General features: G+C 34.0%; 1 protein-coding gene across 2 annotated transcripts in view; it reads right to left on the minus strand.

Annotated features, from left to right (window-relative positions):
- The window catches only part of Dcr-2 (Endoribonuclease Dcr-2), a 247,146-nt gene that overhangs the window by 76,788 nt on the left and 148,066 nt on the right, over window positions 1-22,292 (minus strand). For both annotated transcript variants that reach the window (XM_089101646.1, XM_089101647.1), the window contains exons 12-15: window positions 20,105-20,323; window positions 16,319-16,447; window positions 13,714-13,927; window positions 10,207-10,394 (exon numbers count right to left, since the gene is read on the minus strand). In XM_089101646.1, coding sequence (XP_088957772.1) covers window positions 10,207-10,394; window positions 13,714-13,927; window positions 16,319-16,447; window positions 20,105-20,323 — 750 coding nt within the window. The remainder of the gene's footprint in view (window positions 1-10,206; window positions 10,395-13,713; window positions 13,928-16,318; window positions 16,448-20,104; window positions 20,324-22,292) is intronic.

Below are 22,292 nucleotides of genomic sequence, written 5' to 3' on the forward strand. Positions count from 1 at the left end.
AATATGAAGGTAAGTCTACAAACCAAGATTAGAATTTTGGAAGCTACAGTGATGACAGTGGTAAAATATGGCTCTGAAGCATGGGTACTCCGAAAAGCGGATGAATATGTGCTAGATGTTTTCCAGAGAAATTACCTAGGGATTGTTCTGGGTACCCGGCTGACTCACCGTATTACAAATAGTAGGCTGTAAGAAAAGTATGGTTCAATCCCGCTTTCTAGTGCTATAATAAGAGCAAGGTTGAGATGGCTAGGACACGTTCTGCGGATGAAGGATAACAGATTGCCGAAGATTGTCCTTTTTGGCCAATCGTCTAGGGCTAAAAAGAAAGCAGGTCGTCCCCGGTTGGGATAGGAGGATATCATAAAGATTTCAAGAAACATTTAAAGAAAATGAGAACTCCCTGGTAGGGCGCAAAGAGGGAGGCTTTGAATAAATTGGGATGGAGGAGGAGCGTGCGTAGCTGTGTTGGCCTCAGGCGGCTTGGTGCTGCAATGTGTTGTTATTAGTAGTAGGAGTAGATCCTGAAAAACGAAAATTAGCATCGAAAAAAGGATAGAATGAAGAAGAAAATATATTTCATAATAAATACAGTAATGTTACACAGCAAAACTCTCGAAAAATAAAAAAAGTAACATCAAGGACCACTAATCATGCTCAATATTTTTGTTTTTGGAAAATTGGCATCCTGGGATTTACTAGCCAATAAAACGATCTATATAGGTCACAAGCTGGAGAAAATTCGTTAAGAGTCTTTAAAAAAATCCCGTGAGTGATGTCATTTTTATGAGCACATTTCAAGAGAATAAATTGCATAGTTTGATTTTCAAGATAGGCTACAGCAAGAACAAAGAAATATATGGCTATAAGATACAAAGCAGCGAGAATTAAAAGTGACAGCGAGAATCAGAATGTGTCGAAAATGAAAGTGACGAAGTCATTGGTACCGTTCAATATTATATGTTTTCCCTGTGAAGCCCTCTATTTTCCCGAGGAAAGAGTAGTTAATAAAGATGATTCATTTGGAGGTTGCTACTTACAGCAAGAATAAATATAGATAGATATTTATTTAGATAGATATTTATTTCAATAAAAGCCACTTTGGGCCATGGCAAAAAAAAAAGAAAAATCACACAAAATAATAACATGATTATAACACTCATAGCAAAGTATGGTAGCCTACATAACAATAACAACGCAAAATTACAAAACATTACAAAAACATAATAAAGCACACGATACCATTAAACTAACATAAATAGATGGATGTATGTTACATCTATCAAGGGCCATGACTACAAACATAACAAACAAGAAAACAACTTACACACATACAACAATACTGTCCCCACTCACCCCACCCCTTTTACAAAAATCTATCTCTATGTGACATACCCAATTTTATATACTTTGCTATCATTCTTATTGTCCCACAATTTTTTGATCCCATTACTGAAACCAACCAATCCCTTGTCCCCACATTAACAAAAAATAATTCTTTCCTTAAATCCTGTAATTCGGGACAAAGGGCCATGAAGTGAAGCAGATCCTCACCATTTTCTCCGCATACAGGGCATGAGTAAGGACCGTCCTTTACCCGTACCCTCCCTAAATATTTCCTCCTTTCTCCAAGTGCTAGAAAATTACCCCTCCCTGATATATACCACTTAATTTCTCCACTATTTAAACCCGCTTTAAAATAATTATCATATCCCCAGACCTCCTTCCATTGCCGGTAAATGCCGAGGGACACCGAGGCTGCGACTTCACACTGCCATTTCTGAATCTCCTGATCTTCAAGCACTTCCTTTACTAGTTTTGCTACATTTCCTACTTCCAGCCCTATCCCCTTCCCTTCATTCCAAACACCTGATAACCCACAACTATTTAAGATTGATTTCACCTGGGAAGCCCATGAACATTTCCTTCTATCCTAGCTGCATTTACTAACCTATTATTCTGTAAACCAATCACCTTTTCCCAGTATCCTATCATTCTAACCAATCTTTTTACCCTCAATGAAAACAATCCTAGATCACCCTTTAACACCATATTATTAAATTTCCCGCTTAGCCCTAAAAGTCTCCTGAAATGTCCTAAATAAATTCTCTCTATTTTTTCCCCTTTTCAAAACCCCAAATTTCCCCACCGTAACTCAATGCTGGGCCTACTTTCGTCTCAAAAATTCTCTTCTGTAGCTTAATATCTGCCGGTCCTAGATGCCTAAGGGGACTCTTCAATAACACCCATGAAGCCTTCTGACCCTTCCAACTCGCTATTTGCACCTGATCACTCCATTTCCCTGAACTTGTGAACTTACATCCCAAATAAATATAATCCTTAACTTCATTCATCTCTTTCCATTTAAAATAAAACTTATTCTTTTCCCTTTCATCATTTCCAAAAACTAATATAACTGATTTTTCCATATTTAAAACTAATTTTTTACTCTCCAGATAACTATCCAAAATCTCTAACATCTTTTGCAAATCAGGAGCCGATTTCGCAAGCAATACAATGTCATCTGCAAATGATAAACAAAACAGCTCCAGCGACATTAAATTTAACATAGGGACATTTCTATTTCTAAAATACTGCTCAATATCATTAATAAAAAGAGAAAACAAACGCGGTGATAGAGTGCATCCCTGTTTGAGGCCTATTTTACTTAAAACTGGCCTAGAATAAGAAATACCTACCTTCACTACTACTTTAACCACCTCATACATTTTCATTATAACTTCTACTAACCTAATTGGCAATCCTAATTTCACCAACACCACTTTCAACAAACTCTGAAACAAACTCCTTGAAAGCCTATATACAAGCCTGTCGTGTGCCGAGTACCTGGGCCCGGCCTTGAAATCAGCTAAACAGTTTTAAAAAAACTGGCATATTATTATTTCTGGTCACAAAAACGATCTAAATAGGCCAAAATTTTAAGGAAGAATTTATGTTTTTCCAATGGTGATTTTACCGAACATATAGTGACGTTATGACACCAAGAAGAGGCTCACATTGTCTGCGGTTAGAAGACAAGCGACAATGAGAATATATACTAGCATGTCGCATAGTCGTATCGGAACCCGGCCCATGACATCAAGAAAAGGCTCCCATTGTCTGCGGTTAGAAGATAATCAACAATCAGAATCAATGTATACAAAACTGCCGCGTAGCCGTGTCGGGTCCGGCTTCGAAATTGGCTACATAGTTATTTTCTTAAAACTGGCATATGGACATTTCTGGCCACAAACGATCTAAGTAGGTCACAACTTAAGGGAAGAATTTTTATTTTTCCCAGGTTGGTTGCATCGAACCTATGTTGACGCCATGACATCAAGAAGAGGCTACCGTTAGAAGACAAGCGACAATAAGAATCAATATATACAAGCCTGCCGCGTAGCCGTGCTGGGGCCCGGTGGTATAGCCACCGGGCTCCCGCTACTACACACATATACGCGTATCCACGCAAATATACGAGTAGACATGTATACGAACATAAGGATATTATGCACATGACGGTTTACTTTTTGTTTTTTCCCCAGAGCCACTTCATGTGCAAGGGATGGCCCCAAAACTTCAGAGAAACTCATTCGATAGGAGATTAATGTTGTAGTGCCCTTTTAAGAGTCAAAAGTGACGGGAGAGCAACCAACTCCTTCTCATGCCCTTTTTAGCTACCCCCCCCCCCACAAAAAAACACCATGAAAATTTTGAGAAAGCCATTTTGTTCAAAATAGTTTAAACATATCATCCAGGATGACATGAACCCCACAGTCCCTAGGGCAAGGACTGTAAGTTATGCAAGTTACCAATTCTTATACATAGGGTTTGTTACTGGGAAAAAGGGGCATGTTTAATACTGAATCTCCAAAAACTTTGTTTTATGATCAAAAAGTTGTGTCTGAAAGTTTCACAAAAAGGTTGTGAAACTTTCATGAAATTTTAAGAGGGATGTTGAACCTAATCAAAAGAGTTTAAGTGCATGCAGGTTCTCAAAAGGACTTATCTGCAATATCCCAGGAACTGCTCAGGGTAGTACGTTGAAACTTTCCAATAATGTTGAGAGGGATGTTGAACGAAATTAAACAGCACAATGTGCATCCAGGTTACCAAAAGAGCGCATCTGTAAGGTCACAGAAACGGCTAAGAGTAACGGCTAAGGTGAAACTTTCAGGAAATGTTGAAAAAATGTTGCACTAAATCAAAAGACCCTACATCCATCCAGGTTGTCAAAACGATAATTCTGAAATATCACAGGAACCGTTAAGGGTATTAAGTTAAAACTTTTAGAGAATGGGGGGTTGAACTTATTAAAAGACATAATGTGCATCCAAGTTATAAAAATGGCATATCTGCAATATATCAGAAACGGCTAAGAGCATTAAGCTGAAACTGTCATGAAATGTCGATTGGGATGTAAAGCTAAATAAAAAGACGCCATGTGCATCCAGGTTGTCAAAAGGGTGCAAAATCCCAGAAACGGCTAAGGGTATTAATTTTAAACGTTCAGGAAATGTCGAAGAAGATTTTGAACCGAATGTAAAGATACTATTGGCATGATAGTTGTCAAAAAGAGTATGTGGAATATCTTAAAGGTGCCTAAGAGAATTAAGATGAGATTATTCAGTAACAGTTTAGGGTATTAAGTTGAAACTTTCAGGAGATGTTTAACTACATCAACAAGCAATGTACAAACAAGTTGTCAAAATGACGTATGTGAAATATCTTAATAACGGCTAGGGTATTAAGTTTCCGGACTGTTGAACTCAACCAAAGACACTATGTGCATCCAGGTTGCAAAAGGTCGTATGTACAATAGATAAAAAACTGCTTAGGGTATCAATTTCGAAACTGTCAAGGAAGGTTTAGGAAATGTTGAACTAAATAAAGAAGCATTATGTGCATACAGGTTGTCGAAAAGGCGTATTTGCAACATATCGGGAACGGCTAAGGGCATCAAGTTTCTACTTTATTGGAATGTTGGGGAGAGGGATAATTTGCGCTTTTCTGAAAATCAAATATTTTTTTAACATCTTATTTCTAATTATAAAACTGAAATCTGACAAATTAATGCTAAATAAAATCTTGAATCTTGATCTGCTGAGATTTCCAGGAATTACTATCATTATATATCAAACTACTTCCACTGCTACTACTAACAACTCACTACAGCACCATGCCACCTAAGACCACCACCACTTCGCACGCTCCTCCTCTTTCTCAATCTCTTCAAAGTTTCCTTTTTACATCTTCACAAGAAGTTCCAATTTGTATTCAGTTTTTTATTATGACTTCCTCCGACCCTGGTCAGGGACAAACTACTTTTCGTTGGGCCGAAAAGGACGATTTTAAGCAATCTGTCATCTTTCGTTCGCAAAACGCGTCCTAGCCATATCAACCTTTCTCCCATTATAGCCCTAGAAAGCAGGATTGAACCAGATTTTTCTGGTTCAATCCTGCTTCAAAACCAGATAGGGCTACATTTTTCGCAAAGTCTACTGTTTGAAATACGACCAGTCAGACGGGTAACCAAAAGATAAAACGAAAATGACGTTTATCAGGGGGTTATAAGCTTTTTTTATAAGGGGGAGGGGGGGGGGCTAAACTTTGAAGTAGACTGTAAGAATGTGTCCTACAAGTATACGTTTTGGGACCAAATGGAGGATAAAATTTTATTCTCCTGATTCAAGTCTTATAACATTTGAAGAAGGCACAGCAATAATAATCGTAGAGGCAAACCTTCAAGATAACATAGCTAGCGCACATTATGTCCAACTGCACCTCAATATATTTACAAGACTTAGTCTTCAGGATGCAAGTGTGAGTAAATGGCATGACTTTTAGCCGCACTGGTGTCTTGATAAATTCTTGGAATAATATTTGTTTTGTTGGTACTATTAATAATCAAATTTTTGAAAAGAAGTAATTGGGATTTATTGTTGAATATAAACCAAATTGAAAGAACCACAGTGAAAGAATATCATCCACGCCACGAGGTTTACTTAGACACTTTCGTAATTTGTTTCCGGTTGCGTTTTGAAGATTATTTATGGTATGATTACCCATCCTTAATTTCTATATGGGTATGACCTTTGGGCAAGTTTATGCTACTCATTGAATAATCCAGATAATTCAAAATAAAGCAATCTGTCTATTCGAGGAATGTGCTAATATTAGTGATACACTCACTTATTATAGCCGTTTAAAAATTTTGAATATAGGTCTGTTATGGGAACACCAGTTACTAACACTGGTATATAAATGTTTGAATGATGGTACACCGATATATTTTGTGGATATAAATTCTTCTAATTCTGGTTATCATTCACATGATATTGGAATAAAAATAAGCTAGTATATGAGAATAGAAATACAGTGAGGTCAGCCCAAGTGTTTCGTCGCATATGTGTAACCCTCTAGAGTAGTCTTCCGGCAGCATTGGGGCTCTGAATCAATTTCTTTATTTATATCCCAGGCCAAAGGGTTTCACCTTAATCGAGATGCAGGGCGAGAACAGGTTCCTTGTGATTAATATGCTACAAGATCAAGAGATCCAGGTTTGGCAAGAAGACAAGGCTAAGTCACAATCCCTTGGAATTTATAGAAGCATTAAAAAAGTCTGGGGAGAAGAAATATATCTAAAATTTGGGCTCCAAAATGATACTTTAAAAAGGGTCTTATCAGTAAGAGGGAATTTTATGCCGCTTGGGGGGGGGAGAAGAAAGTATTTAGGGAGGATTAAGATGCAGAGTAGCCACTTCACTTGCCCAACGTGCAGTGATTCTGAAAATTCAGAATATTTTATGGGTTATTGTGAAGAACTGAAGGTACTTAGAAAGGAATTTTTTGGGAGGGATGTTATGGATAGAAGGTGTTTAGAAAATAAAATAGGAACTAGTTGCAAAGTGTGGGGTGTGTGGGGAATTTTGTGAGTGTGGGGATGAGACATAGGGAGGGATTTCTATCGTAGTGTTATTTTCAAAAGTCTTTGAAATTATTATTATGTTTTATGCGTTTTGTTGTTTTTGTATTATCCGTGGCCCATGGGGCTTTGTGATGAATATATCCATATCTATATCTATGTGTGTAACTTTTTATGTCTTTTAATTATGTGTGTCCTTCAATAGTAACTATGTTTATTTTATTTTATTACTTTTGTGAATTCTCAAAGGCAAAGATATCAATCAATTTATTATTAGTACTATTGTTTTAAGCTTGACTTGAGTATTCCTTTCAATTTCTACTCGTTTTACGATTTATTTATTCATCTTTATCAGTATCTATTATCTTTATGTCTTGGGCGATTCTTAATTTTGATTTCTGTTCGTTTTGGGATTTATTTACTGATAAATAATGATCTATAGTCGTTTTAAGTTTGAATTATTATATAAGACTCTATTTCTGCCCGTCTGAAGTTTTAATACAGCCACATACTTTTCTCTAGGTAACTTCTTTTTCATTTTTTTTGAAATTCATAACAATAAAATTAATTAGAATTAACAAAAGATAAATAGTAAAAAAGATTATTTTAAAAGTCTCTGTATTGATAGCTAAATGTAACTAAATAAAAAAAAATCAATCCTTTTTTGGGTAGGCTCTATTCCGTTTTCCTTTTTTTTTTAATGTTTAATACATCATGGTTATGATTGTATTAGACAATAGATTTTTTATTATATATTATAATAAATATATATATATATATATATATATATATATATATATATATATATATATATATATATATATATATATATATATATATATATATATATATATATATATATATATATATATATATATATATATATATATATATATATATATATATATATATATATATATATATATTTATATATATTATAGTATATATATTGTATATGTGTATTTCAAGTGTGTTAAGTATTATACTTAACGAAACACAACTTAAGCACTTAGTATAGAAAATGATTTGGTGTGACACTTTTTCAAAATGTTACTTTTTTCACTTTTTCCAAATCTGGTTCTAGGACAAGCAAAAAATTAATCTCAAAATTTATAAGCTGAAGAAATTCCATTTTATTGCTGTTATATTGATTTTTCCTTAACAGAAAAACGTAACATAAACTTTCGAAACACAAAATTCTATGCAGAGCTCAAGTCTGCTTTTCCCTACCTAATTACGCATAAAATTTTTACGGACTAATTACGAGAACCTAAATTACGGACAAAATTTTCCCTGAAAGGATAAATAAAGACAGTCTTAAGTTATGCTAGTGTATGCAGCGCAGTGTATAGCTGTAAAACACTACTTCTGTAATTAAAAACACTCTGTAAACACTACATTACATTCATTCTGTAATGTAAAACACTACTTCTGAAACTTCTCTGTTGATAGCTAGATCAAAACAGCATTAAGAAAGATAACTTTAAGAAAGATGTTAGATTAAGAAGAAAGAAGAAAGATTAGGATGAATTTAAAATTTTAGATTAATCTGGATTAAATAGATCAATGATATCTGTGATTACGATGGTCTCTTATTCAGGGGCGTAATGTGCCATGGGAAATGGGGAGGGGGGGGGCAAATGTCCCTCACAGACCTTGGTTTGCCCACCCCCAGCTGAAATTTAGTTTCTTCAAAAATCCTGTCAAAAACAAGATAGGCCTGCATAATTCAAGTATCCACAGAAACGGGTCAGATTTATTTAGAATGTATTTACCTTTATGGTACTAAATGGCTCATTTCTTATTTTTACTGTCATTTTCACTTGATTTGGGAAAATTGGTTCCAATTCTCCACCCCCTCCCCCAGGATTTTCAAAAAAATACGCCACAGTTCTTATGAATAAGTGGACTTAAAGTATCAAGGACATCAAAATGAAAACATTATTTGCCCCCTGACTCCATCTTCGGTCTAATCATGCTTGAAAATCGAAATTTTCTAAGCTTTTTCTTTTAGTTGTTGACACAAATATTGAAATTTTTTCCTTACGCAGATTCTCTTCGTTGTTATCACAATTAAATCTTGAAAAGAAAGAAGCAGAAACTTTTGTTGTTTACAAACAAAGAGACAAAGCCCAACGAACATTTGTAACAGCCCTTAACCCTTTCTGTGATGGCAGAGAAAAACCCGGTGCCTAATGAGACAAAACACGACCAGGTTTACAGCAACGAAAAATAAACCTGTTACCTTGTTGTCTAGCGACTAAGAAAAGTAACACGTTTGGCAATAGCATTTTTAGCGATGATCAAAAATTCTACTGCACAAAAAAATGAAGCCTGCAGCTGATTGTTGAGTAATGCAAAAATCAATAGGAGGGTAAACCCATTATGTTCAATCAGGCTATTGAACAAATATAGGGGAGTGGGAATATGTAAAAATTAAGTAATGAAAGTGACATTCTTTAATCAGAAGAAAATAAGGATCGTACTGATAGGTCAATAGTCAAATAAAGAGAAAGATATAACAGTTGGATATCCTGATTGGTCTTTCTAAAAATATATTTTGTAGGTAAGTCAATTAACGAATAATTTGAAGTTTTTAATCTTGATTAAAGTTAAAGTTAACAATTTGTTATTATTAATTAATTATCTTGATTAATTATCAAGAAAATTATTATTATTAATTATCTTGATTAAAGTTAATAGCATCCATATTAATACATAAATAGATCTAGGGCAGTGTTTGTCTTTTGCTACAGCAATCAAGAAAGTTATCCTTCTAAAGCTCCATGATAATATATTCTTTTCTTTCATTTTAAGATTCAGGATTTCATTTTAAGTGTCCTTGGTACTTTAAGTAAGAGATCACAACGGCAGAATCTATTCTTTAAATTATTAACTTTCGTTATCCCAACACAGTAGTGATGACTATCCTTCTAGGTCGAAGAATGTGAGATCCACCTACATTGCACTAGCTTGATAACTGGAAACAAACGTTTCCTTTTATTATTATTAAAATAAATTTTAGGTGTCTCCATAATTGCCCAAACAATGAGAAGAACAAGAAATTGTGCCTTGAAGAAAAAGGAGAAATCTTGCCTTGTGTGCCACTACGCATATGCACTGTTTTTCTAAGATTCTAATTTGTTTTTTAAGATTTTTTAATTTGTTTAACTTTTTTTAAGATAACAGTGTTTTTTAAGATTTTAATTTGTGTTTTTTAGAATTAGAATAAAAGCGTTCTAATTCTTGAAAGAATTCTACTGGAAAAAGGAGACTCTCACCTGGCGATTTTCGACCAATTCATGTTGGTCGTACCATTTCATAATCACAGAATCTTCATAATTGCCTCTTTCATATTTAAAATTTGTTCTATGTTTCGTGTCTCTATCCACTGACAGCTCTTGTTTTGTATACCAGTCTTCATTTTGAACTGCCATTTCCATAAATTCCGTAGCCATTGCAGGAAGACCTAGAGACAAGTTGATATAAAAAGGTGTAACAATGTTTAAAAAAACAATGAATTGGGGGAGAGGGGATTTAAGGGTTTTTGACCTGAATTCTTAAGATAAATTTACGGGTTGGAAAAGTATTATTTAATTTTTTAAATAAATGGTTTTTCGCCTCCATTGCGGGAGGAGGCAAAAAAATGTTTTTTTCTCCATCCCGGGAGACATATTTTGGGACGGAGGGGGAGTGTTCAAACTAAGTGGCTTTAAAGAGGGTGCTAAAATATCACATGCGCTAAGCTAAAAAGAATACATTTGATATATAAATTGTGGCTAATAGTTGGCTAAATTGGCTACTGGCCAAACTGGGTAAATTGTTGGCAACCAAAAACTCTTTTATGCATAGACGGTTCTTTTAGCCAACTAGTTGGCTAGTAAACTGTTTCTAAGTTTATTCTATTTATTCCTAATATTCTATTTGTTCTATTTGTTTATTCTATTTGTTCTCAATATCTGTAAAAGTTATTTTTGATTCCAAGTCCCGTTTTATAAACATAACAGAAAGAACATCAAACTGAATAAGGCTTAGCGGGTGGTTATGAGAGTTCGAGATGCGAGAACAAGGTTAATAATTCGTATAAAAAACAGGAAAATCGCTCTGGTTGAGAAAAAACGAGCATGAATAAGTGATGTTAATAACAGAAAGGCTGATCGAGTGAATTACTTTTCTTACATCGGGTGGATACGCCAAGTATTTTTTTTGAACAATAAATACTGTTTATAAAACATCATTTACCTCCCCTTCTCCACCCGGCTCTATGTCTGGGAATACAGGGAAAAGAAAACCAAACAGAAAAATAACATACTAAAAAGGAAAATAACGAGCAGCAACCCTCGATTGATTACTGAAAGCCAAGCCGGTGTCTTGGCAATAAACAAAACGTGGCATTTAAAAAAGTATCTGCAAATAGAAAATGTTTTCTCCAATTTTTCTGAAGGCACCAAACAAGTGACACTTTTTAGCTGACTCAGGCGACTTTTTAGCTGACTAAATGTTTTTTCCAATTTTTCTGAAGGCACCAAACAAGTGACACTTTTAGCTGACTCAGGAGACTTTTTAGCTGACTAAATGTTTTCTCCAATTTTTCTGAAGGCACCAAACAAGTGACACTTTTTAGCTGACTCAGGCGACTTTTTAGCTGACTAAATGTTTTTTCCAATTTTTCTGAAGGCACCAAACAAGTGACACTTTTTATCTGACTCATGCGACTTTTTATCTGACTAAATGTTTTTTCAAATTTTTCTGAAGGCACCAAACAAGTGACACTTTTAGCTGACTCAGGCGACTTTTTAGCTGACTAAATGTTTTCTCCAATTTTTCTGAAGGCACCAAACAAGTGACACTTTTAGCTGACTCAGGCGGAGTAGACACCATGACACCATGAGGAAAATACTACACAACGAGTCTGCAAATGAGTGCAGATTTTATGTAAACTGGAATCAGTCATACTTACAGAGAGTTCTTTGCTGAATTCTACTTGATCTTTTACGATATAGACCCAAACACATGTTTTGTTGATGGGGGGGGGGGGTAATTTTATCTAATTTCTGGGAAGGTTTTTCACCGAGGGGAATTCGGAATTTCTGGCGGTTGTTTGTTATTCAAATAAGGGAATATTGGTCAGGGTGGGATGTTTTCAGATTAGTGTAGATTTGTTTTATTTAGTCGCAGATGAGAGCTGGTTAAGGAAGGTATGATCAATTTGGTGTGTATATATTTTTTTTTTTTTGGCATATATTTTCCGAATGACATTACGCAAGGGGATCACCATAATCTTACGGCAGACCCGCCACTTGCCAGGGTAAGGAATTTAAAGCGTCGAAACCCATACTGGCAAGTGTGTATTCCTCTGATGAGCCCTGATGTGAGGTGATCACTTTGGAAGATTTCATTAGACTTGAGGTACTTTGGCTTGTAGTTTTTATAAAGACCTACATTTATTGATAATAACTTGGCACGAATTGGGACATTTCAATTGGATAGATGGTTGAGTTATACTGTTCTGTCCTAGGTGATTGGATAAATGAGTAAGGTCAAGACCTTGTTCAAGTGCTTGTTCATCTCAATCGATAAAGTAGGAAAACAGTTTTTTTTAAACCAAATAATTACCTTTAATTCATTATAGATTTATATAATATAATTATATATAATTCACTGAATTTACTAAATCAGGCTCTGTTAAAATCATTTGCCGTCACACGCCGAAGACTTGAAAATTCAGTATCCTCTCCTTCCTAAGACCACACTGTCCTTCTCTTAGAATTTTATCTACGGCATTTCTAAGTCATACTAAGTATCATCATACTAAGTAATTTGCATCCTGCAGAACCAAGTTAATGTCTCTATAACTTCACTCTCTCTTATCATCTTTCCTATAAATGAGTAAAATTAAAATTTTCATAAAGTCGCTAGGTACTTCCTCTTTTTCAAAAATCATATTCATAATCTACAGTAATTTATGTCTAACTTCACAAACTGATTTACCACACTATCCCCCCCCCAGGCCTTATTCGTTTTTAATCATTTTAGTACTGTCTCTAACTCTTCTTCGAAAAATAAATCTTTCTTAACTCCCAAATTGATTTAATATATTTATTAATCTACTTAAAATATTTCTATATTTAAATTTCATAATAAATTTGTATGAGTACTCAAGTCTGGTTTATATTCCAGTAAAAATTCGACTGAATTTTCTCGGTTAATAAAGTCTGTTTTTGTCTCATTATACAGCAAAAATTCTAACAAATTGGAACATTAAAATTATGATTAATTTAATGTTAATTTTTTAATAAGTCTCCCTCTGATTTGCCTCATTGCTGGGCGATTTGTGACAAATTCTGATATTGAAATTGTGATAAATTTAATACACAGTACTATTAAGTCAACCATTGATCTATCTCGTAACTAGTTCAAAGCTTCAGAGAAAGTTGTCGTGAGTGGGGGGGGGAAGAATACTTCGTACTTTATTCTCTGATCCTTTGTAGTTGATGATTTTTTTGGCTTGATAGTAAAATGATACTTTCAAACTAAGAGATTTATTAGAGTTCTTTTTATTTGTATCCTTGAAATCGAACAGCCCTCCGTGCTGGTTTAAATATAAATTTATAAAACCGGTTTAAATACAACCAACCGTTATATTCTTGCAGTTCAACAGGTTTTTCTGCTAGTTTCAATATAGTTTTTTACCGCTTAAAATACGATTTAAAATTTACGTTCAGACATTATTGTAGGGCATTAATTTCTAGGAGGCCTATAGATATACTATAGATATATAGATATACCTGGCTTCACAGCCACGACGAAAAAACGTTCCCGAGACTGGAGTGGATCGAAGTGGACACTCTCTTTTCGGCGGGCAACGTAGAGTGGATCCTTGAAAATTAAATGGTGGAATTTCATTAGGAGTGAGACATCATCAGGTTTGTTACACTCAACGCCATCTTCAATGAATACCATTACTGTTTCTTCACGGGCAAATAGGGGAAATCGGCATAACTAAAATGAAGAAACGACAACAAGTTAACAGTGAAAGAACAAAAAAGGGTAAAAGGGTAAAAGGGTGGAGGGACAAAATGAAAACTACAGTAAATATTTAAACAAATTAAGTAGAGAGACAAAAGACTTGGGGATTGAAGGAGACTTCCGCCGAAGGAGACTTTCTTTTAAAAGTAGAGAGACAAAAGACTTGGGGATTGAAGGAGACTACCGCCGAAGGAGACTTTATTTTAAAAGTAGAAAGACAAAAGACTTGGGGATTGAAGGAGACTTCCGCCGAAGGAGACTTTCTTTTAAAAGCGCTAGGCTAGCAAATAAAAAGTAGGTATTCGACAAAGTCTTAGTGCTTAAACCGCATGTTAGTGTGAATCTGGATTTTTGACACAAAGAAGTATGACCATAATATTCACGCAGGAAACATTTAACCATTGAAAGGTAAAACAAATATACTCACAAAAAGTGACAATAAGAAGGGTGTCGTAAGAAGATTCTACATGTTTTAAGAGAGCAGACATCACAACTACACAGCATCACAACTTCATCCCATCACAATTAAACACAAATACACGCAAACATCACACAAACTACAGAAACTACCCACAAAAATCACAACTACAGCAGAAAGTTGAATACTTAAAAAAAAAGAAAACAGTCCAGACGTGGAAAGTATGTGAGGGAAGGTTGAAACTATGTTTAAAGACTAACATATTCTAACATTGCAAGTGCATGAGAGTTCTAATATGCAGAGCCACCAATTTACTAAAATACAGAGGACTGGGTGTGGGGGTGAGAAGAAGCGAAATAATATGCTCAAAATCTAGAGGGGGGGGGGGTATTTCATTGTTTTTCCAATGAAAATACCAAAAAGGTAATTTTTCAATCTAACAGGGGGGAGGGGGTGGGGAAAAAACCTAGCAGGGGAACTCCTAACATGCTGTAAGCTAATATTCTACAGTGCGACTAAATTTCTTTTCAATACAACTAATTTGATGAATTAAATTCAATTAGAGTACAATATCAGTTGGATCTCTTCAACTATTTCCTTGCTCAATTTACCGACGATTTATGATTTTGCTTGAAAAACAATGATCAAATCAAAATTTTGTTAAATAATAAATAGACACTTTGATCTAGCCATGGTTTCACATAGCTCAATAACATCTTATTGACAATATGAGGTCCAAATATTAAGTTAATTTATCGAAGAAGCAATGGCTTACATATTAGAATTAATCTAAATAAAAATCTGTCTGACAGAAGTAAAGAGCGATACTGAAACTTAAAACAAGCAAAATATTTCCTTTGCAGCCTATGTAACACATATCTGTGAAACCATTGCATATAATACAACAGACGATATTCCTCAGTTTGTGGATTATGCAAAATTTGAGCTTATACTGAAAAAATAAAATGTAAACATAAGAAACAAGAAGACTTTATTTCTATATTGTAAATAATATCCTAAAACGCCCAGCGTTTCCACTGTACAAAAAGTCTCAGATTATTTTGTGTTTTCACAACAATATGTTTTCTCAATCAATGTTTACAGCACAGAAACTGACTATCCTACTTAGATCAATCATCAGTTTTTAAATATGGCGCTTCGAGTTCTCCAAAAATTTACTTACATAACGATTCGATTTGTTCAAGTTAAAATAAGTAAAAATAAGGGAAATAAAAAAAATAGAAAAAAAGAACAAAAGACAATAACGAAAAATATATAAAATAAATAGAAAAAGACAAATCAAAAGAAGAACAAAATTAAACAACTAACAGAATAAGTAAAAAATAATGCAAAACAACAAAATCAGTTAACTTTTTGATATTGTCTGATGCTATATCCAAGTTTTAGGACGTGGCAGTAAAAACGATTGCCTTCTTCTCCTTCTTCTCCAAACCTAGATCCTTCTTCTCCAAAGGATCAGGAGATCCTTCTTCTCCAAACCTAGACTTACACAAATAACTTGACATAGCTCAAGGCAGAAACTTTAAATCTTGAAACCAACATGAAGGAAAACACAATCACAATCACAAATCTTGTGATGCCGTCATTTTTGACCGTTTTGCTGCCTGTGCTTGATTATGCTCCCAGTCTCGTTTATTTAATTTTTTTTGGGAGGGGGGGAGAGGAGACGATTTAAAAACAGTAAAGCGGCATCAAAAGGAAAATAAATGTATACAGTGCCACAACCAAGCAAACAAATCTGTCATCATCCCTGTTAAGCCAGTTTTTTGGCTAGTAGCCTATATTTTAGTTGAAAGAGTGTTCAAGAATTACTCTGAGTTTCTACAGTTAGTAGTCAAAGTACCAAAAAAGAAGAAAAAAAAGGGGACTGTATCAACCATACTTCAAGGAAAAAAGAAAAACATATATAAATAGAGCCAAGTTACCTTAGGCAATGGTTTAGGAAGAAGCAACCCTAATCTGTGGCATCGAGGTGGCAATTTTAGGCCTTCCAACTGGACAACGTGCAAATACCAACGTTGAAATGGCAATGCATGTAGGAAGATGTCAGGAATCTAGAAAAAAAACTCAAACTAAATATAGTTTTACGCGCTATTCAATATTAAAATAAAGGGCTGGACTTCAACATCAAACATCAGAATTAGAAATAATATATAAAAACAATATTTTTTTTTTGTGGCTTATCAACAAAACTATTGTAGGCAACACTATAAGTGATATAGGAAAAATATTTTTGTAAGACCCTGGGCAAAGAATAACTCACAAGAGTGGAAACTGACGCTAGCGCCGACAAAAAAAGAGAAAAAAATAATCACCAAAGCCATGTGGCTTTTGGTATTTCTTGGCATTTTTCAGTGGAGTCATCAGGAAAAATTAGTGTAATTGGCAAAATTAATGTCTTAATGAGTGTTTGATTCCAGTTTCTGCAAAAAAAAAGAAAAAAAGAGGAGGAGTTTGCTTATTTTTTTATGTAGTTCTTTCAAGGAATATTTAGGCGGATTACAAAGTGCAGAAACCAAGATGGCGTTGATAACTTTTATTTTTAGGTAATAGCACCGGTTTCTACTCTTATTGCTAGCCAGTACTCTTGGGACTGGGTTTAACATTTTTTCAGACCTTGTTGAGTTTGTTTTTTTTAGATAAGAAGCGATTTGTTTTGTAATATTTGTCTTTCACGTTTTCGCATACGGTTTGAAGGTAACTGCCGAATTATAAAAACTGAAATAAAAAAAGGACAAATATGACAAGAGTAAGGTAATTTTAATCGAATAAAGAAAAATAAAAAGAATAATGAAAAAGAGGAAGAAAACTGCTTTCTTAACTGATAATCCAACAAATATGTGCTCTAACGTGCCATGAAAATGGATCTAATTTTTTGTCCCACATCTTGCGATTTTCAAAAAAAACTAATTTATTTTGCCGAAAAACACGAAAAAAACTGAATATTACAGCTGTGATACAGAGAAATCACAACTACCCTTACAACTACCTTACTACCCTTACAACCCTTTTTATATACCCTTTTTTATATACATTATATATACCCTTATACCTTACTACCCTTATACCTTACTATATATACCCTATATATATATATATATATATATATATATATATATATATATATATATATATATATATATATATATATATATATATATATATATATATATATATATTTATATATATATATATATATATATATATATATATATATATATATATATATATATATATATATATATATATATATATATATATATATATATATATATATATATATATATATATATATATATATATATATATATATATATATATACACACACACACACACACACACACACACACACACACACACACACACACACACACACACACACACACATGTATGTATGTATGTATGTATGTATGTATGTATGTGTGTGTGTATATATATATATATATATATATATATATATATATATATATATATATATATATATATATATATATATATATATATATATATATATATATATATATATATATATATATATATATATATATATATATATATATATATATATATATATATATATATATATATATATATATATATATATATATATATATATATATATATATATATATATATATATATATATATATATATATATATATATATATATATATATATATATATATATATATATATATATATATATATATATATATATATATATATATATATATATATATATATATATATATATATATATATATATATATATATATATATATATATATATATATAAATATATACACTGTCCCCTATAGAATCCCAAAAAGTCCCCAAACTGACCCCCATTCCCGCTAAACATGAAATATATCGGAAGTTTCTTCCGAGTTTTGTTGAGTTGTATAATAGCCAGGAAAACTAGTCTTTAATTTTATTGTTATCTATTTATTTTTATTTTTGACTTTTTAACTAAGTTTTGACTCATCTTTTTTATGTATTTTGTACAATGGATTGTGTTTGACGTGAAGGTAAATTTTTTTGGATATGATATATATATGTATACTATATACTACGGCCTCCCTCACTAATGAGGGTCAAATTAAGCCCTAGGTTATACACAAAATTATCTTACAGTATAAGGTTTTACAGGATAATATGTAGACCTTTTAGTTAAAAAGACAACTTTTATAAGACTATACATATCTAAGATACTGATCCAGTAGATGCAACTGGGGCTTTATGCTGCTAGTAATATGCCGTTAGGTCTTTCACCGATTTATCATTGGCCTGTATGACCCGCTTGGATGTATTCGACCCGTTTTCTGCGCCACTTGAACCAGATGCAAAGACAACAAAATTGTATCCAACTAATTCTGTTGCTATTAGAAAAATTAAAAAAACATGTTATCTACAAACAATCTCAACTCGTCCTATATTTTTAAGTTATCTGCAATCCATTATTTATCTATTTCTGTTTCATAAATATATAAATGAGAGGGCTATTTTTTTAAGTAAGGTCCGTTTGAACATAAGTAAACAATGAAAGATTATTGAAAAAAAGTAAATTTATTTTCAGAAAGTACATAATTTACTCTATTTTTCGGCATAGTTGCCAAGCCTTTTCAAACCCTGATCATGGTTCTCAACTAATTTTAAAGTAACATCTTCTTAAAAACTTGCTATCTGTTCCGATAACCAAGAGTTCACTGCCGTTTTTACGTTGTCGCTATCATTGTAACGGTTGCCATTGAGGTGGCAACTGATTGAACTCGATAAGAAACATGGGTTTCACATATCACGCCCAAATCAGGGCAACAGAACATAGAATGGAAACACTCACACTCCCATGTAAAGTTGAAAGCCAAAAAGGCTATGCCCCAGCGCAAAATCAAGGCGTCGGTGTTTTGGAATGGGCATAGGTGTTAACTGGTCGACTTCATGCAACGGGGAACTACTATCAATGCAGAGGCATAATGGCAAACCCTTAGAAAGCTCCGCAGGATGATAAAAAACTTGGCATGCTGACAAAGAGAATTCTCCTTCTTCATGGCAATGCATGACCTCAGACTGCAGGTCAGACCCACAATTTGTTGGACAGTTTTGGCTGGGACATCTTAGACCACCCACCCTACAGTCCTTATCTTGCCCCGAGTGATTATCATCCATTTCTCCACCTCAGTTGCAACCGTTACAATGATGACGACGACGCAAATACGGCAGTGAACTCTTGGTCATCAGGACAGGCGGCCAGTTTTTATGAAGAGTGTTTGAGCAAACTTGGCAACTCTGCCGCTAAATAGAGTAAAGTATGTACTTCCTGAAATTAAATTTACTTTTTTGAAATAATCTTTCGTTGTGTACGTATCTTCAAACGGACCTTACTTAAAAACATCCCTCTTATATTTCCAGATAAACTTGTAATCAAAGAATTCTGATGGCATCAAAAGAATAAAAAAACAGCAAATTAGAAAAAAAACAACTATAATAAATATTAAGGACACAGTCCACATAACAAATAGCGTTTCAAGCAATTTATAACTTTCTCAGTTCAAAGACTTTTGTTCACTGTTTCTGAAGATGAGAATTATTTCCATAAAAATGATATTGCTATCATTATTTTCGAGGGACTAAAAAACTTTGAGCCAATGGGTACAACAATGTACACGACGATGGAACGGGTACAATGGGTATACGACGACATATGGCTTACCTTTTTCTCATACACGTGCTGATGTTTTTGTGATTCAATCTTGGCGTCTAAATCACCTTCAATAGTGATGTCACTTCTATCATCAAATTCCTGGAGATATTTAGAGTTGTTGACAGGTAATAAGTGCTCATCGTCCAACTCCTTTTCACCATGCAAGATTTTAATCATTTCCAAAGACACGGATCGCCGAGCATCCACTTTTTTAGTTTGAACTGTGCTCTGAAAGAGGGAGAAAAAAAAAAGAAGAAAAATTGTAATTTCTATGATTTTGCCATTTCCGGGTAGCCTCCTTTGTTCATTTACCCCTGTCCTGCTATACATTTTAATGTTTTTGTTTTTATTTGTGTCTTTTTTTTATGAATTATGAAATTTATTACAATAATAAGGTAGTCTTTGTTCGAGCTTAGCTCTCTGCTGGCTCTATTCAATATTTTTGTTTATTTATTTTGTGTTAAATAAAAATCTTGAATTCACTTTTTGCAGTATTTAGCCACTAGAATTGACCACTCCTCCTTTACACACACCCTATAATTTTCAAGGGTATGCTTTGGCTATCTCCCAAGGAACTTCCAGTGTATAAGGAGGGCAATTAACCGTGACGCTGGGGATCTTACGGTTGAGCAAATTCCCAAGAAACATTTGAATTTTAGATTCCAGTTCCAGCTGCAAATTTCAGTTCAAGGAGCGCAAGAAGAAGGAGGATTCTTTGGTTTCATTTTCCCTCTGATGTTTCCCTCTTCAGCTGTGCTCTATGCGAAGGAAATGAAAAACTCACTGCTACAAAGTCACTGTAGATGTTTAACCTCCGCATTCTCAAACTCTTCGTCCCCCATTCTACACACTCTCCCTTTATTCAAACCGGTAAAAGCTTCTGCTTTGGCCACTTTTCAAGATATTTCCGATATTTAAGGCGGGGGGGAATAAACATCATCATAAAAATTCTGAATAAATCAGTGGGAGTGAGGAGGGCTAAACTGTAAGAAATTATTGTAAAAACGACGCAAAACTCGGTCTAATTAACTAACAATTTAGCGTTTAGCTACCTACAATCAAAAAACTTATGGGCACTAATTCACAAAAATTGGAGAAAGGGAGGGGGACAAAAACTATTTTTTTTAGTTTAAAGAGGAGTAATTTTTTCACAAAAATACAAAAAAGGTATTTTTCAACTAAAATACCTGAAATTTTATTTTTTTTTCGAAGGGGGGGGCGCATATAGGGCACCAAACACCCTCTTGATCCTTCCACCTACACCCAAGAGTCGTCCGTGACTAAACTAGAAACCACGTTTCATCCGCATTGTTTAAGGCTTCAATGTTGGCCCACTGTTCAGAAGATCCCACACGACTTAAGGCCTTTGGTATTGTCGAGCAATACTAACCTAACCTACATAACTAATTTTCTTCTTCGTCTTCTTGGGGTTAGCAATCTTCCATCTTCTTGTAGTTAGCGGTCTGTAGCAAGTAAAACTAAGAGATAAAACTATGAAACTTTTATCCCACATAAGGGTTGCGCAATAGATAAGAACAATTCGTCTCAAGTTGTTCGACAAAAATATTATTTTAAAAAAGTCAAGCAAATAATATACGAAAGAACTTGTTCAAAGTCCAAAAGTAAACTTATGTCAGAGGTAGGACAATTTTGTTCCGCTTCTTATTGGTATCTTATTTATTCCCTTTTTTGTAAACTACTGTAAAGTTTCAAGTGCTCAAAAACATTATGACGATCCACAATTAGGGTTCATACACCATGAAAAAATGTAGAAAACAGAATTATCTCTTCGATAACCCAATATAAAAATCCTGAACCTCTTCCAGATTAGTCCCCGAAGCTGCGCCACGCCGACATGACGGCGGCGAATGTGTGATTTAGTATCGGCGGAGGAGCGCCGCCAGGCGCGCCGAAATTTTTTTGGCGGCGCGTCGCCAATTTTTTTGATTAAACATAATAATAAAAATCCAACTTCACCAAGCACGTTCAACCTCAACTTGACTTTAGTAAGGATTTTTAAATGGTTGGCTAAAAACATACAAGAACAATATGACAAAACAGGAATTTGTTGGGCCGTGCGGAAAGTGTTTATGTTCACCGTCGATCAGACCAAGTAGAATTCTCATTTTTAGCCACTAGACCCAGGGAAACCTATGTTGTGTTAATGTTTAACATCGCATTGTTCCTATAAAATCCA

Source organism: Artemia sp. Qi Xiang Cuo, chromosome 15, assembly GCF_049724085.1.
Source record: "Artemia sp. Qi Xiang Cuo chromosome 15, ASM4972408v1, whole genome shotgun sequence".
Taxonomy (NCBI): Eukaryota; Metazoa; Arthropoda; class Branchiopoda; order Anostraca; family Artemiidae; genus Artemia; species Artemia sp. Qi Xiang Cuo.